This window comes from Anas platyrhynchos, chromosome 6 (genome assembly GCF_047663525.1).
Source record: "Anas platyrhynchos isolate ZD024472 breed Pekin duck chromosome 6, IASCAAS_PekinDuck_T2T, whole genome shotgun sequence".
Lineage (NCBI taxonomy): Eukaryota > Metazoa > Chordata > Aves > Anseriformes > Anatidae > Anas > Anas platyrhynchos.
The window spans coordinates 21,007,564-21,023,759 of NC_092592.1; the positions used below are offsets into that span (position 1 = coordinate 21,007,564).

Below are 16,196 nucleotides of genomic sequence, written 5' to 3' on the forward strand. Positions count from 1 at the left end.
AGGAAGGAAGGAAGGAAGGAAGAAAGAAGAGGAAGAAAGAAAAAGGAAGAAAGGAAGGAAGAAAAACGGGGTGAGAATAAGATGAAGAAAGAAAGAATTAGAAATGACTAAGGGCGGTGGAGATGGCACAGAGGGGGAAGAAGCGTGAATTTCCCCGAGCCAGCTGGGGACCCCCCGCGCCCCGCCTGCCCCCGGCCGCCCGCACCTCTGCCCGCAGCGGCGGCTGCCCGAGGCCATTGTCGCGGGGCGAGGACGGAGCCGGTGCCGGCTGCGGCTCCTCTAGGAGTTGGGAAGCGAAACGCTCCCAGGTCCGGAGCCCAGCTGCTCGGCGGCCCCGGGCAGCCCCCGCTGCAGCCCCCCGCTTTCTACCCTTGCGCTTTTCCTCTCTCTTTGAGTTCGCTTTCCGCGATTTTCTCGCACATTGTCAATTCCAGCTCCTCGCGACCCCGCCCTCCCTCATCCCGCAGCAAGTCCCCTCCACAGCGCCTTGTCTCTGGTTATTTTGGGATGGGAGTTGAGTGGATTCGGACGGAAAAGGAGAGGGAGGAAGAAATGGAAGGGGAGAGGAGGAAAATATCGTGTGTCCCGCGCTCGGGCTTCGTTTACAGGCAGACCCTCTCTCTGTCAGCTTTCGGTATTTAAAAGAAAAATCCGCCAGTAGAAAAAAAAAAATGAAAAAAAAAAATCTTAACAGGGTCTCGCGGCTCCTTGTTTGTTTGTTTGTTTTTCTATTTTTTTTTTATTCTTTCTCTCTCTCTCTCTCTTTTTTTTTTTTTCCCCCCGCGCAAATCTATATCAGGGCGAATTTAAATTGCTCTGCTTTCCTCTATTTCTCCGTTCCCAGGCAAAAAAAAAAAAAAAAAAAAAAAAAAACACAACAACAACAAAAAAACGCTCTCTCCCACCCGGGACTGCTTGGGCTCTTTTTATCCGATTCGCCCTTCTCCCTTTCGAGAAACAACTTGGTGGGGAGGAGGAGGAACCGAGCGCGCACCTGCGGGGTACGGGCAGGGGGAAAGCCCGGCGGAGCTGGGCGCCGCGCACCGGAGCCGCCGCCCGCTGCCGGTGCGGGAATCGCTGCGGGTGCGGCCCCGCTCGCTCGGTGCCCTCTCCCCGGCGGCTGGCAGGCGGAGATAGAGCTGTGCAGAGCACGCCGCCTTCGAGCCGGCCTCTCGCACAGCCCCAGCCTCCTTCCCCGCGGAGAGATCTTAGTTCGTCGCGCGCTTTGCTGAAAAATGATCTGTTTGTATTTTCGCTGAGGGTTTTTTTTTTTTCTTTCTTTCCTATTTTTTTTCCTCCCCTGCTTTTGACACTGACTTATTGGCTCTGAACTTAGTGGAAACTCTCATTGCCCTGCGATCGATCCAAGTCCTTTCGCACAAATAGAGTTTTTTCCATCTCCCCCCTCCCCGGTCAGGATCACCCCCACCTCCCTGCCACCGAGCCAGGGGCTCCCGTCCCTTCCCCTTGCCCGAGGAGCTGAGGTGTCGCTGCTCTCTTTTGTTGCTCGTTCGTAAAAGATATTTAGGGCTTCGGAGGGGAGGGGGCACGCTTGTCTTCCTCCACCAAAACCTGCGGGTGCGTGTTGCTCTGTGTTTTCTTCGTTTGTGCAGAGCCCCCTCTGCACATGTTGCCTCTAAAGTTACAAGACAGCAATTTCTTCGGCAACTCCGCGATAAATAATTCAGAGCACCTTTTATAACTCGCATTACAAAGTATTAAAAGGCAACAGATGCAAAAAAAGATTAAAAATTAATAATTTAAATTATCGCACCCCGGCTATTTTTTTTTTTCCACGAGATTTGGGTTTGCTCCACACGGTCTTTTCCTAAGGTTATTTCCGTACGAGCAGGGGGATGTTTTGGGGCATTTATCCTCGTGGGGATGCCGGGCTGTGTGTGTGCATCTGCCCGAGCAGCCGAGCTGCTTTCCTACCCATCGCGTTTGCTGCCTGTGCGCGCCTGCACCGGGAGCCCGCGCCCGAGCGTATTTTAATTGCTTGCCAATATCTAGGTCTGCCCAGCTAGAAATGCATTTTGGGGAACAAATCGAATGCTGATTAATATTAGTAGGATTATTCGGAAGCCGAAATTGTTCCCGAATCTCGGTGGAGTTTGCAGAAATGAGCGTCTCGGTGGCGAGATGCCTCTCTCGGCTGCCTGCATATTCCAGCGCGTACCGAAGGCAGAATTACTGCCATCACTTCCGAGGGAAGGTCGTGCCCGAGAGAACTAAAAATAATGCCTAACGCGGGGGCCGTTTTCTGTTAGAGGTCCTCGAAAATTAAATCCTAAATTTTAAGCGGTGTGTGCTGGAAAGCATTAATTTCCGAGCAGGAAGGCAGTTACCTACATCCACGTTTGGGGATCTGATGGTAGCTTTCTATCTCTGCGCCTTCTTTCTCCTGGCAAAATCGTCATTTTTTAAACCGCAAACATTTCGATTTTAGACCTTTTCGGTTTGTTTTTATGCAGCGGGCAGGGCGTGTCCTCAAAAGTTTCGGTGTCAAAAGTTACAAATTGCTCTTAATTATTCATTTCCTGACTCGAGACGGTCCCAGGCTCGGCTCTATATTCCTATGTGCTCTTTAATTTAAAGCTCGGAATTATTTTCCCTCCGTGCGGTGAAATTAAAATCCCTGAAAATTCCCCGCTACTCTGCCTTCTCGCCTTCCTTCGTCCCCCTTTTTGGGAAGAAAGGTTTTCTAAAGTGAAAATACATCACGAAGCCACTTCCCTGGGCGCCAGGAATGCATTTTAAACGCACGCCGAGGAGCTGCTAAATAACCCGGGAGGGACCGTGACTTCTCGGGGAGCTCGGAAAACGCCCGATTTCCCGGCCCCGCCGCTGCCCTATTTTTCCCGCAGTCCAGGCTTGAAGCGAGCCCGGCCGGAGCGGAGCCCGGGGCAGCCCGGACCGACCCCGCCGTTCATCCGAAAGTGCCGGCCCCCCTCTCCGCCGCCGAAACCCGAAACGAGAGCAAATCCCGGCCGGCGGCGGGGCAAATTGTCAGCTCGCACACACGTAGGATTGCGGGAAGCCCTCGCCCCGCGGGGCCGGGGAAATCGAAAGGGTCGGAGCCGGGAGCTGGCAGGAGCCGGGGCAAAGTCTCGTCCTCCGAGGGGCGGCTCGGGCACTGCCCCTGCGGGCTCTGCTCGGGGCTCGCTCGCAGCCCGGGCCCGGGCCCGGCCCCGCGCCCTCCGCCGGGTGCCGGTGCCCGGTGTCGCCCCCCGGGCGGTGCGGGGATGGAGCCGGAGGAGGAACGGGGGGGAGGAACGGCCGGGGAAGGAGGGATGGAGGGATGAGGAGGACAGAGCGGCGGAAGGAGCCGGGCTCCAGTACTCACGGTGCATTGCTGAGAAGGGGTCTGCCTTGCAGTGCATATCCATGGGGAGGCAAAGGAAGGGGAAGAAATCGGCTGAAGCCGCCGTGTCGCCTCTAAAACTCAACTTCAAGACTTAGGGGAGAAAAAAAAATAAGAGGGAAAAAAAAACGAAACAAACCAAAACAAATTTAAAAAAAGCAAACCAAAAAGGACACAGAGGGAGAGGAGAGAGGGGAGCGGCGGGGCGCGCTGCCCCCCTGCCCGGGGAGCGGGGAGCGAAGAACTTTCCGGGCCGGGAGGGCTGCGCCGGGGGCCGGGGCGGCCGAGTCAGCAGAGTCCGAGGGAGCGGGGGGCTGGCGGCGCCGGGGGGCAGGCGGCTGTCATGGCTGGGGGGGCCCGAGCATCCCCGGCGGCGGGGAGGGGGGCCGGGGCGAGGCGGCCGAAGGCGCGGGAGGACGCGGCTCTCCCTCCTCCTCCTCCTCCTCTTCCTCCTCCTCCTCTTCCTCCCCGGGTCCGGGGCTAGCCGATGGAAGTTCAAAGCGGAGTAGCAATCCCCGGGAAAGCCGCGAGCGGCGGCGGCCGGCGCGCCCCCCTCGTCTCGGCCGGGCGGAGGATCCGGGCGCCCGGCGGACTTTTCGCCCGAGGTGGGAAGTGCTTGCGAGGAGCCGGGGCCGGAGACTGGAGCCTCCTCTCCCGGTGTGTGTCTCTCTAAAAGCCGCAGCGCCCTCAGCCCCCCGCCCGCCTCCCCGGAGATGGATGACTTGTCAGACAAAGGCAATAGATTCCGACACTCTCTGATTCGCCAGCGCGCCGAGCCGAGCGCGGCGAGGAGGGCCGGGCCGCCGCTCCGGCGCGGGGGGGCCGCCGCCGCCTCCGGGACGAGGGCGGCGGGGGCGGCCCGGCCGGCGCCGGAGGGCCCGGGAGGACGCGGAGCGGGCGGCGGGGCACGGCCGGCAGCCGGCACCGCGGTGCTCCCGGCCCGGCCCGGGAGGGTCCCGGCGCCTCCCGCCGCTCCGAGCGGCCGGCTGCCCGCTCCGCTCCGCCGGGGACGTGGCTCGGGCTGAGGCGGAGCGGGGGGAGCGGGTGCGCGTCGGGGCTGCCCTGGGGAGAGGCTGGGGCGGTGGGGAAAGCGGGGAGGGAAGGGAGAAAGGGAGAGGGAAGGGACGGAGGGAGAAGAGAAGAGGAGAAAGAGAGAAGGAACGGGAGAAGGAGAGAAGAAAGAAAGAAAGGAGGGAAAGGGAAAGACGGAAAGACAAAGAAAAGGAAGGAAGAAAGACAAGGAAAGAAGAAGAAAGAAGAAGGAAAGAAAGAGAACGGAAAGAGAAAGAAAAAGAACGAAATAGAGAAAGAGAAATAGAGAAATAGAGAAAGAAAGAAGGAAAGAAGGAAAGAAGGAAAGAAGGAAAGAAAGAAAAAGAAAGAAGGAAAGAAAAGAAAGAAAGAAAGAAAGAAAGAAAGAAAGAAAGAAAGAAAGAAAGAAAGAAAGAAAGAAAGAAAGAAAGAAAGAAGGAAAGAAAGAAAGAAAGAAAGAAAGAAAGAAAGAAAGAAAGAAAGAAAAAGGAAACAAGGAAAAAAAGGAAACAAGGAAAGAGAAAAGAAGGAAAGACCTCTTTGCACATATTTGAACCAATAGATTGGGCCCATTGCTGTTATTGCAAAGTTTCCTCGTGTGCGTTTGGGAAAATAAAAACAAATTCAACCTCCCACTCTCCAGATGTCTGATTTTTTTTTTCTTTTCTTTCCTTATTTTTTCTTATGCTAGAGAATCTAAGAATTATTTCACTAGCCGATCTGCAGCTAAAAAAGACGTGCCTTTGACCCAGCAAGCAACAGAGAGCAAGGAGGAAACGCCTTCTTAGGCTGTTAACCAGAGTTGGAAAGGGAAGGTAGAAATTGCTCTGGGGTGAATTCTGGTTTTCAGGCTGCGACTTTATCATCACCTGAAATACACTTTCTTCTTCTCTTTTCCTCCTTCCTCCTTCCCCATCCCTCCGCTTATCTGCCACGAAACAGTCCCTTTGTTTTCTAAACGGTTTAAGTAAGGAATCTCCGAGAGATCTTTATGAAATATTTTCCACTGTCTCATAAATCATTTTGGCACTTCGGCTGATGTTTTATCTTTCTCTCCCCCCACTCCCGTCTCTCTTTCCCTCGCGTGAAAAAAAAAAAAAAAAAAAAAAAAAAGGCTGATTTGAGAAAAAAGAAATGTTTGACAGTGGCTGCGGTTACCCGTGCGGGGAGGCAGCGGTCTCCTCCCTGCCCTGCGCTGCACTGCGGGGGGACGCGGCGGGGCCGCACGGACCCAGGCGCGGGACCGGGACCGGGACCAGGACCGAGCCGGCTGGGGCCGGGAGAGCCCCCCCGGGACGGGCACCGGCACCAGCACGGGCACGGGGCCGCCGACCCTGGGGCGGCGCAGAGGCGGCGGGGTGCCGGGCACCGGCTCGGGGAGCGGCCGCCAGGAGCCCCGCACAGCCCGGGGGTGCCGCTGTGCGCCCGGCCCGGCCCGGCCCTGCCCGCCGCCCGCCCCCCAACACCGGCTCGGGCCCTCCCCCCTCTTCCCTTCCCGTCTCGTCCCTTCTCCTACCCCTGCCGCCCCCCGGCCCCGGTGGCGGAGGGCAGGGCCGGGCCGGGCCAGGCGCAGGTGCGGGGCAGCGCCGCTCGGCGCCGCCGCCTGCAGATGGCGCCCGCCGGTCGCTTGGCGGCCCCGGGGAAACTTCTGCGGCGGCGGCGGGGCCGGCCCCGGGCCCGCACCTGCCGGCCGGCCGCGGGCACGGCGGGGGCTGCCCGGCTCCCCGGCGGGGTGCCCCTTCCCTCCTCCGCCGCCCGCACCGGGTCGCTTCTCCTCGGCCGCCGCCTGCCCCCCGGGCTGGTCACCGCCACCCTCGGGAGCTGGCCCCAGCCTCCCGGAGCCTTCCCATCCTTCCCGGGGGGAACGGCCCTGTGATGGGACGGGGTGGGGGGGCAGGCCGGCGGCTCGGGGATTTCTTCCCGAGATTTTTTTTTTTTTTTTTTTTTTTTTGCAGTCGCTTTATCGCTTCCCATCGCCGACTCAGTGAGGATAAAAGCGGGAGTGAGAGACTCGAGGAGAAGCGCACAACGGGAGTGCGCGGCCAAGCGCGGCTGGGGTCCCACGGTGCGGGGAGAGCTGGGGTACGCGGGGCCGAGCTGGGCAAGTGGGGAGCGTTTCTCGTGGAGGGAAGGAAGAAGAGACAAGGAGAAGAGAAGAGAAGAGAAGAGAAGAGAAGAGAAGAGAAGAGAAGAGAAGAGAAGAGAAGAGAAGAGAAGAGAAGAGAAGAGAAGAGAAGAGAAGAGAAGAGAAGAGAAGAGAAGAGAAGAGAAGAGAAGAGAAGAGAAGAGAAAAGAAGAGAAGAGAAGAATGAAGAAAATAAAAAAAAAAAAAAAAAAGGAAATAGAAGGGAAACCCCACCCGCTTGCTGCCCCCTTCCCTCACCACAGGGTCACCCGGTGCCCCTTCCCAGCCGGCAGCACCGCTCTGTCACCCGCCGACCCCACCGGGCAGCCCCCGCCCGCCCCGGCCCCGCCGCCAGGCCCAGGCTCGCGCCTCGGCCCCGGGCAGCTCCTGGAGCCGGTCCCTTTCAGCAGCACTGCTGCTTCCCTCCCGCCCCACTTCCAGGGAGCCTTTCCGTCTCCGTTTTATCCTCTTTTCTTTTTTCTTTTCTTTTCTTTTCTTTTCTTTTCTTTTCTTTTCTTTTCTTTTCTTTTATTTTCTTTTCTTTTCTTTTCTTTTCTTTTCTTTTCTTTTCTTTTCTTTTCTTTTCTTTTCTTTTCTTTTCTTTTCTTTTCTTTTCTTTTCTTTTCTTCTATCTCATTTTCTCTTCTCTTCTTTTATCGTCTTTTATCTTCCCTTTTTATTTTCTCTTTTCCTTTTCTTTTCTTCTCCCTCTTTCTCAAAGAGGATCTGAAGCTCTCCCCCTTCCCTAACCCAGCCCCCCCAAGCTACAAACATTTACACTTCAAAAGAGGCACCCGCCTCTCTGCGGAAATTTCAAGAAAAATAAACTTTTTGGGGGAGTCTCGGCGATAGCCATCTTTCGGTCTGCTTCGTTAGCCGGCTCGCTCCAGCTGGTGAAGCCCAAATCTTCCCCGTGCCTCCTCTCGCCCAGCCCGGCCATCAACACACATCACCCAAGGCCTCCAGCCCTCCGAAGCATTTTCCCTCCCTGCTCGGCCTCCACCCGGGGAAGGGAGCCGGGCTCCCGTCCGAGGGCGAAGGCCGGCATCACAAGGCGGGACGAGGAATTTAGGGGCGAAATCCGGGCCCGCAGAGAAACTGCTGGGGCTGCACCGGGCGCTGGGCACCCGCGGCCCCATGCCACCGGCCCGGCATGTGACGGCGGGCAGGGCCGGCAGCTCCCCGGTTCCTGCGGCTGTAAAACCTCGAGGTGCTGCTAACTCCGCGGCTCAACAATTCGCCTTTCTTCCCCCCTCATGCCAACTATGCGAGCGATTTCAGCCTAAACACTGCTACTTGGAGGCGGTTTAGCTCCGCCGTGGTACTCCCCGGCACTATATATAGGCGAGTTTAGAAGATAAATCTGCGCTCAGCATCCGTGGATGTGGTTCTGACCCGTGACAACTAATTTAGCCTCGCGTGGGAAAATCAGAGGCTAAATCCCTGGCTGTGAAAGACAAAAACAAAACAAACATGGACGTGAGTTTTTAAGGCCAGGGGGCTGCGAGGAGGGCGCTTTGCTGCACCCTTCCTGGCTGAGCCCCGGGGCCAGCTCCCGGGGCCGCGGGCTGAGGGGTTCGGTGCCTGCGAGCACATCCTGGGGGGGGGGGGCCGGGAGGGGATGGGAGAAAAAGGGGGGGCCGGGCAGGGTCCTGCCGCCCCCCCGGCCACGCTCTGCAGGAGCCCCGAGGCTGCCCGCGGTGGCCCAGGTTAACAAATCAACGCCAAGTTGGTTTTTAAATGAACAATTAATAAGAAAGAGAGCGCGAAAAGAATAAAAGCCCCCCTCGCTTCCCCTCCCCCCGTGCCTGTGAGCCCCTCTCCCTCTCTCTCCGTCTAAGCACCTCTGGTCACGTTGGAGGATGAGTTTTTGGAGAGCTTCTGGTACAATATGGAGCACCACGGGCTGCAATTTCACACTCCACAGCACATTCCCCCTAAAGCTACTTTCTTTTTTTTCCCATCTAAGACCCCCTCATGTCTCCCCCTCTCTCTTTCTCTCGCTCTTTTGTGAGCCATGGGTGGGTTGCATGTCTGGGGGACGCCGGGGCCGAGGGGAGGCCAGCCGAGTGGCCGAGGCCAGCGGGGTGGGTGCGTGTGTGCGCCGGGGGGGCCGCGCTCCCCCCGCGCCGAGCCTGCTGCTGGCTTTTCCCTTCTCTGCATTTGTTTGCCCTGAATGGTAATAGCCCACGTGTGCTGCTCTTTATTCAGTCACCGACACTTTAACCTCTCCTCTTTACAAGAGAGCGTTTGCCACAAAAACGAGACAAGCCGGAGACCTTTTACAGCCTCATTGAGGGGGAAAAAAAAAGGAGAAAAAAAAAAAAAAAGGAAAGAAAGAGGGGGAAAAAATAAAGGCCGACACTGTGAAGAGACACTTCTGCAACAAAGCCGCCTCTTAGCGCACCGGGCCGGCCGGAGCCGGGGCGAGTCTCGGAGCCTCCCGGGCCGCGGCCATATGGGGCCGGGGCCGGGCCGGGCTCTTTCCCGGCCCCCGCGGGCAGGTGGCAGGCAGCGGGACCCCGGGCCCGGATCCCGGTCCCCGCTCCCCGGCCCCGCTCCAGTCCTGCCCCGGGCTGGCGGCGGGGAGGCGGCCTCGGCGGAACCGGCGTCGCCCCCAGGCCCGGTGTCGCTCCTCTCCTTTTGTCTGCCGCCCGGTACGGCCCGGTACATCGCGGTACGGCCCGGTACATCCCGGTACACTCCGGTACCGGGACCTCGCGGGGCAGCCGGGCCCGGGAGTGCGGCGGAGGCGGCGGCCTCGGCGAGGCCCAGCTGCCTCTTCCCTTTGCCCTGGGCTGCCGCTGGGCGGGAGGCGCGGAGCCCCCCCTCCTCCGCCGCCGCCTCCCCCACGCCACAGACGTCGGGTTTTTGTCCTCCTCTAATTTCTCCATAAAACTCCCGATGAGTGAATTAGACGCTTATTAAAGTCTCCTTTTAATCAGCAGTAATGGGAGACCCTCCCTCCCTCCCTCTCTCTGCCCGTCCAAGGTTAGTTTGCCTCCGGGCCATTTGCAAATGTTAGGATTTACAGTTATCACACGCAAAAACATTTATATAACCCCTAACTATAATACACCCATAAAAACGGGGAGGGAGCGAAAACTGCTGCGGATCAGCGAAAAACCCTATGGCTTGCCCATTAAAGTCCCCGGAAAGGGTAATTCCAGCAGTCAGAGGGGCCGAAGAGTGGTAATGACTGCCTGGGAGCCGCCTTTCCAAAACCGACCGCACAAAGAGACCTGCCGGCAGCGGGGCGGCCGCTGCGGGGCTCCGCGGGGCCGCCGGGGGAAGTTGGGAGCAGAGTTCTCGCACATGCGTTACAGTGACAGATACTCCCCGAGAGTTTTTCTTTCTTTCTTTCTTTCTTTCTTTCTTTCTTTCTTTCTTTCTTTCTTTCTTTCTTTCTTTCTTTCTTTCTGTCTGTCTGTCTGTCTGTCTGTCTGTCTGTCTTTCTCTTTCTCTCTCGCTTTCCCTCTTTCTCTTTCCCTCTCTTTCTCCTTCTCTCTCTTTCACTTTCTTTCTCTTTTCCTTCCTTCCTTCCTTCCTTCCTTCCTTCCTTCCTTCCTTCCTTCCTTCCTTCCTTCCTTCCTTCCTTCCTTCCTTCCTTCCTTCCTTCCTTCCTTCCTTCCTTCCTTCCTTCCTTCCTTCCTTCCTTCCTTCTCACTTTTCCCTTCCCTTCCCTTCCCTTCCCTTCCCTTCCCTTCCCTTCCCTTCCCTTCCCTTCCCTTCCCTTCCCTTCCCTTCCCTTCCCTTCCCTTCCCTTCCCTTCCCTTCCCTTCCCTTCCCTCTCCCTCTCCCTCTCCCTCTCCCTCTCCCTCTCCCTCTCCCTCTCCCTCTCCCTCTCCCTCTCTCTTCCCTTCCCGTTCCCTCCCGGCAGAGCCGAGCACAGTGCCCGCACACCCCGCACGAGTTGCCCCGCTCGCGTTGCTCTGCGCTCCCCCAGACCCGGCCGGCTCCAGCCTCTGCCCCCCGCTTCCCTGGGCGCCGGGCGGCTCCCCCTGCCCGGGGCTGCGCCGGGAGCCGGTTTGGGGACGGCAGGCTCGTTGTCAGCACCAAACAAAGGCTGGAAACGCACCAACAAAGGGCTCGGGCGGCCCCCTCCCCCGCCGCGGTGCGGGAGCCGCAGGTGAGGGCCGGGGGCCGGGGGGCTTCGGCTGCCGGGTGGGCGCGGGGCTGCGGGAGCCAGCCGCTGGGGAGCCTCCCCCCTCGCTCCCCGGGAACGGCAGCGGGGCAGGCGGCAGCCGGCATTTAGGACCTCTCCCCGCCCGGCTCCGCTCCTTCCCGTCACCGGGAGCCGCGGAAGCCCAAGTTCGGCGCCTACTGACAGGAGGGGCAGGGGGGCAGGAGGGGCGCTGCGCCGCTGCACCAGCCGCTGGCCGCCGAGCCCAGCGGGATGAGCGGGGAGCGGGCGGCGGGGAGCGGGGACTGGAAGGCGCTGAGGAAGAGAAGGGGAGACTGAGGGAAGGACCGGGGAGGTCTGAAGTTAGCGAGAGGAGCTGCAAGGTGGAGGGGAAGGGAGGGAGCGAGCCGCGGGCAGCCCCCGGCTCCCCCGGCACCGGGCGGGCTGCGGCAGGGATGGGCCGGGAGCGGGGGCGCGGGGAGCGGAGCGGAGCGAGACGGGCCGAGGGGCTACCAGGGCGCGGGGGGCTGTGCCGAGCCGCGCCGCGTTCCTGCCTCGTCCTCTCCTCTCCTCTCCTCTCCTCTCCTCTCCTCTCCTCTCCTCTCCTCTCCTCTCCTCTCCTCTCCTCTCCTCTCCTCTCCTCTCCTCTCCTCTCCTCTCCTCTCCTCTCCTCTCCTCTCCTCTCCTCTCCTCTCCTCTCCTCTCCTCTCCTCTCCTCTCCTCTCCTCTCCTCTCCTCTCCTCTCCTCTCCTCTCCTCTCCTCTCCTCTCCTCTCCTCTCCTCTCCTCTCCTCTCCTCTCCTCTCCATTCCCTCTCTTCCTTCCCTCCTTCCTCTCCCCCCGAGGTTTGCACACCCAACGGCACCAATCAATCCGACCCCGGCTCTGGGGTGCGTGTGAGTGTGCGTGAGCGTGTGCGTGTGCGTGAGCGCGTTTGTTGATCCCGACCTGCCGGACTTCAAAAATCTGCCGCCTTCGACTCCCTCACAGCCTGTAAGTTCAGAATTACAACCTTCTACATCTATACAAACTTTTGTTTAGCGGAGAATCCCTTTCTCTAGGAGAAAGAGAAATTGTCGCCATGTGACCAGCTAATTTCTGACACGCGGGGCTTTTCCCCTCCCCCGGCGTGGGGAAAAATATCTCCCGTGGATCTCTTTGCACTGTGCACAACCCATAACTTTGGCAGTGTATATCCAGGGTTATTTCGGCAAGGCAGTTTTCCAGGGGTAGGGGAGGTGGTTGCATTCCGCTAAATGGATCCTTTGTGGTGAGTGCAGATTTATGCCCAGTTTTGATTTATAATTAAATTAGCTTCTAATTTGCAATATGTGTGTCTGTGTTTAAAATGTACCTAATCTGTGCAAGCGAGGACGGGGGCACTTTAAATGAAAATCTACCTTTCGCCTCAAGGGTTTCTTTATGAAGGGCTAGCCGGGAGGGCAGCGTTCAGCAGCAAAGCGGGGCTGTGATTTCCATTAGCAGCCGTCAATCAAGCCTGCTTTTCAATACATCAATTAATAAATCCGAGCGGGGCCACGGGCTGCCCCCCCAGGGCACTCTTTCCGGCTGGATGGGGCAGTGCGAGGGGAAGGAGGGCCAACGCCGGCCCGGCCCGGCCCGGCCCGGCTCGGCCCGGCCCCCTCCCGCGGCCCCGGCCGGGCAGCGGAGCCGGGGGGCGCCGGCTGCGGGTTCTCGGCGAGCCCCCCCCGCCCCCGGCCCGGTGCCCCCCGGCGCAGGGGGTGCGCACCGAGCAGGGCCCGGGCCCCCGCGCTCGCCGCTTCGCGGTTAGGCGTCACTTAGGGAAGGAACCCCCCCCTTTCCACACCCCCACACCGTCCCACCCCGGGCGGTAAACTGCGGCGGCTCGTTCGCTTATCCACCAAAGGAAAGGCGTTTTCCCGATTAAGAGAGGCCGGGACGGTGGGGACCCCCCCGGCCCTGCAGCTCGGCCGCTCCCCACCGCGGCTCAGCGGGCGAGGGACGCACAGGGGGCGCCGGGACCCCTCGGGGGGCAAAGGCGGGGACCCCGCGCCCGGCCCCCCACTCTCGGCGGCCTCTCCTCTCCGGGGGGGCCCGCTCCTGCCGCCGGGCCCTTCCCTCGGGGAGAGGGAGAAGCCCATAGGGGAAAGCCGGGGCTGGGGGCTCGCCTCCCCCTGCAGCCCCCGCACGGCGCTGCGCGGAGCTAGCGGCTGGGCTGCCTTTCCTGCCAGCCCGGCCGGTGTCAAATACAAAAAAATAAAACATAAAAAAATAAATAATAAAAAAGAAGAAGGGAGCGAGCAGCCGCACGCTGCTCCGTGGCCATCATCACCGTAATAAAGCCTGTCCGTTTGATTTAAAAACAGCACGGCGGAGAAGGCGCCTGTCACCGGAGGCTGCCTGCCCGCCGGCCCCTCCGGCCGGCCCCGGCGCACGGCTCTGCCCGCAGGGGCTCAACTTCGGGAGGGGAAGAAGTGGAAAGGAGAGAGGGAGATGGAAGGGAGAGTCTCCCAGGCAGCTTGATCCCATTAGCTCCGTCCTTGGGTTGCATATTTATACGGTCTAGGAGGTGAACAGATGGACTATCAATTTAATTCCATCTTCAACACCATCAGAGATTGATTTTCTACTCGCTTTTAATTTTGCCATAATTAATTAGATCATTACAACTGTTTTCTATTGATCTCCCTATTTAAACCTCAGATGCAAAGGGACTTCGGCAGATCCTTTAAAAACACAGAAGGGAAAAGGAGCAGAGGGGGCTGCAAACTTTCTGAAGGTTTTTGTTTTTTTTTTTCAGTTTCGGCTCAGAAGATTTTCGGTGCGGAACAGCGAAAAAAAGCCGCTGTGGCCTTTTCTTCTACGAGGCCTTTTTCGTTGCCTTTATATTTTCCCTCCACGTTTTGGTAAAGCTGTGATATTTCTCTGAGATAGCTAACAAATGCGATATATTTAATCGGTTCGATTATGAAAATACACGCTCGCACGTGTGTGTGTGTGTGTGTGTGTGTACGGCCGCACACACGGTGCGTTGGCTGTTAACATTTACCGAGGTGCTGCGCAGACATTTGTCTGGGGGGATTCTATCGATCGGGGCGAGATTTGGTTTCCTGAAGGGCGGCTGTTTTTTTTTGGCCTGCTGTCCGTGTCTGTCCGTTTGTGCACCCGCAGCACTCCCCGGTCGGGGACTCTCGCCCCAACAGGCGGAGGAGCTGCGAGCCCCGGCTCCAGACGCACGCCGGAGCCTTTCTTCCCGAGCCTCCCCTCTAAGCAAACGGTTCGCAGGCAGGGCAGCGGCACGGCTCTGTGCTGACAGTCGGCGACGCTTGCATTTCCAGCCTCCATTTGCCTTTCCGTCCTTTCCCCCCTCCCGAATCCCTAAATTAAACGCTCCGTTTCCATACGCCATTCCGGAGAGCCAGACCGCCCGACTGTGCTTTTAGCGCGCCGGGAGCGCAGGGGACAGGGACAGGGACAGGCAGCCTCCCCCCCCCCCCCCCGGCGGGGCTTGTTTGAAGCTTTGTTTGCAAATCATAAAATCCAAGGCAGGCGGGGGGCCGGGGACCCGTCTGTTGGTTTGGGGGACGCCGCGGCCCCCGCCCCGCCTGGGGGCGATGCTGGCCCGACCCCGGCCCCTCAGGGACCGGCGGAGCCGCTTCGGGACCCGCTGGGCAAAGTTGCACGGAAATGGGGGGGGGGGGACGACATGGAGAAGGAGGGGGGGACAGTTGGGGCGATGCCCTCAACTTTTTGCAGTCGGGAGAAAAGTGCAGGGCCGGGAGCGCCGTGTGGGGGCTGGCCCGGTGCGGGGGGGCAGCCACCCCCCCCCCCCCCCCCCCCCGTAGGGAAGGTGGAAAAGCAGCAGCCCCCTGACGGGGGGGACCCCGCGGGGAAGGGGGCGCTTGGCAGGTGAAACGGCAAGTGTAGGGGAACCTGGGTGGGCAGGGAGCAGAGGCTGCCTCCTGCCAAAGGAGGGAGTTGGGGGTGACGGTCTCATCCCTCCCTGCTGAATATTCAGCGCCCCCCCCGCCCCTTACCTGCTCTCCCTGAGCTCTGAGCCATGGCTCCCCTGCCTAATGGCCCGTCTCCCCGGGACGCTGCAATCCAGGAGATCCGCCGCGGCCTTTTCTTCGCTTCTCTCCTCCCCGCTTGGGTGTCTTGCTTTCCCCCGCTGACTTTCGAGATCTAGGCGCAACCACCCAAAACTAAACGGTTTAGATAACAACACACACACACACACACACACACACCAGAGCACCACCACCACCACCACCACCAAAAAAAAAAAAAAAAAAATAGCCAGCCACAGAGAAAGACCCGCCGCTCTACTGAGCCGGGACAGGCTAAAAGGAGGGGAAAATAAATAACAATCAAAGCAAACGCAGCGCTGCTGCTTATAAAAGTGGCGGGGGACTCACCTGCTCCAGTGCAGCAGGGCTGTGCAGCCGGGGAGGAACGGGGACCGGGGGGGCCGCGCGGGGGGGCAGCGCCCGGCCCCTGGTTCCGATCCCCCGTGCCCCCCTCCCACAAAGCGGCTACCTGTGGGGGAGCCTTGTTGCGGCAGCACATTAATTTGTTGTCTTATTACCATAAAAATGTGCTCGGAGAGGGGCTGGCGGGGACAGGGGACAGGAGACGAGGCAGGACAGGGGAGGAACTTCCTGGGACTTGGGCAGGAGGCGGCGGGCTCGCCGCGGGGGCCGGGCGGCTCCGGGGGGGCCGGGAGGCTCCGGGGGGGTCGGGCGGCTCCGGGGGGGGGAGGCCCGGGCAGCTCCCCGGGGGAGCCGGGACCGGGGCCCCTCCGCTCCCTCGGGCTGCGGCGTGCGGCACTCGGGGGCTGCCCCGGCGAGCGCCCGGCGCTGGGCTTCGGGAGAGCGGCCGCCGTCTGTCCGTCCGTCTGTCCGTCCGTCCGCTCGGCCGCCCCGCGCTCCGCCGCCGCGTTTCGGTGCAGGCTTCTCGGTTGGGAAGAGAGAATAAAGGAAAACGCACACGGCACAGAAAATAAGAAAAATTCCCCGTGCTAAAGACATCACCGAGCGGATATTTTTCTTTCTCTCTTTCTCCCCCCCTCTTCCATCTCCCCATTGATTGAAAGTCTCGCTCAGCTCCAACAAGGAGTCCCAGGAAAAATGAACCATTCTGCTATCGATTCTTCATTAAAATTACATTTCTGCATTTGCCAAATTGGTTTTAAAAAGCTTCCCCTGTTATTATTGTCTTGTCAGAGCCGGCGGTGCTGGGCAAACAGTATTTAAAAGCTTGGGACCTCTCCAAGATGAGGCTGCTGGGGGGTTTGTGTGTGCGCGCGTGTGTTTCTTTTTCTAAAGTGCTTAGGAAAATGTGTACAACGCGGGCTGGCGAGGAGCACGCCACAGCCAAGCGGATCGGTGTTAAAATAAAAAAGGTGCGGGGAGCGCTTTCCTTCATAACACTTAAACCCCATCGATTGTCGCTTCGAGCAAAGAAAAAAAAGTTCCATTTTCAACAATAAAACGGGGCGCCGACAGCCAGCAACGGCGGCAGCGGGGGTTTTGCTGCCACGCCGTCCCCAGCCCGGCTGGGCAGCAGGCG

At 59.4% G+C, this 16,196-nt stretch overlaps 1 protein-coding gene and 2 long non-coding RNA genes across 17 annotated transcripts in view; 2 read left to right on the plus strand and 1 right to left on the minus strand.

The window, feature by feature from the left end:
* PAX2 (paired box 2) overlaps window positions 1–15,332 on the minus strand; it is a 95,649-nt gene extending 80,317 nt beyond the window's left edge. For 3 of the 14 annotated variants that reach the window (XM_072040188.1, XM_072040194.1, XM_072040187.1), the window contains exon 1: window positions 3,347–3,990. In XM_072040188.1, coding sequence (XP_071896289.1) covers window positions 3,347–3,389 — 43 coding nt within the window. In that variant the 5' untranslated portion in view covers window positions 3,390–3,990. Of the gene's footprint in view, window positions 1–3,346; window positions 3,996–14,662; window positions 14,932–15,043 lie in introns of those variants that run through there. The other 11 variants (XM_072040200.1, XM_072040195.1, XM_072040192.1 and 8 more) reach the window with 8 other exon arrangements.
* Window positions 1–16,196, plus strand: part of LOC110353763 (uncharacterized) — a 315,225-nt gene that overhangs the window by 183,585 nt on the left and 115,444 nt on the right. The window lies entirely within an intron of this gene.
* Window positions 11,428–13,673, plus strand: LOC140002808 (uncharacterized). Its single transcript, XR_011810367.1, has 2 exons — window positions 11,428–11,913; window positions 13,426–13,673. It is a non-coding gene; the product is annotated as an uncharacterized lncRNA (long non-coding RNA).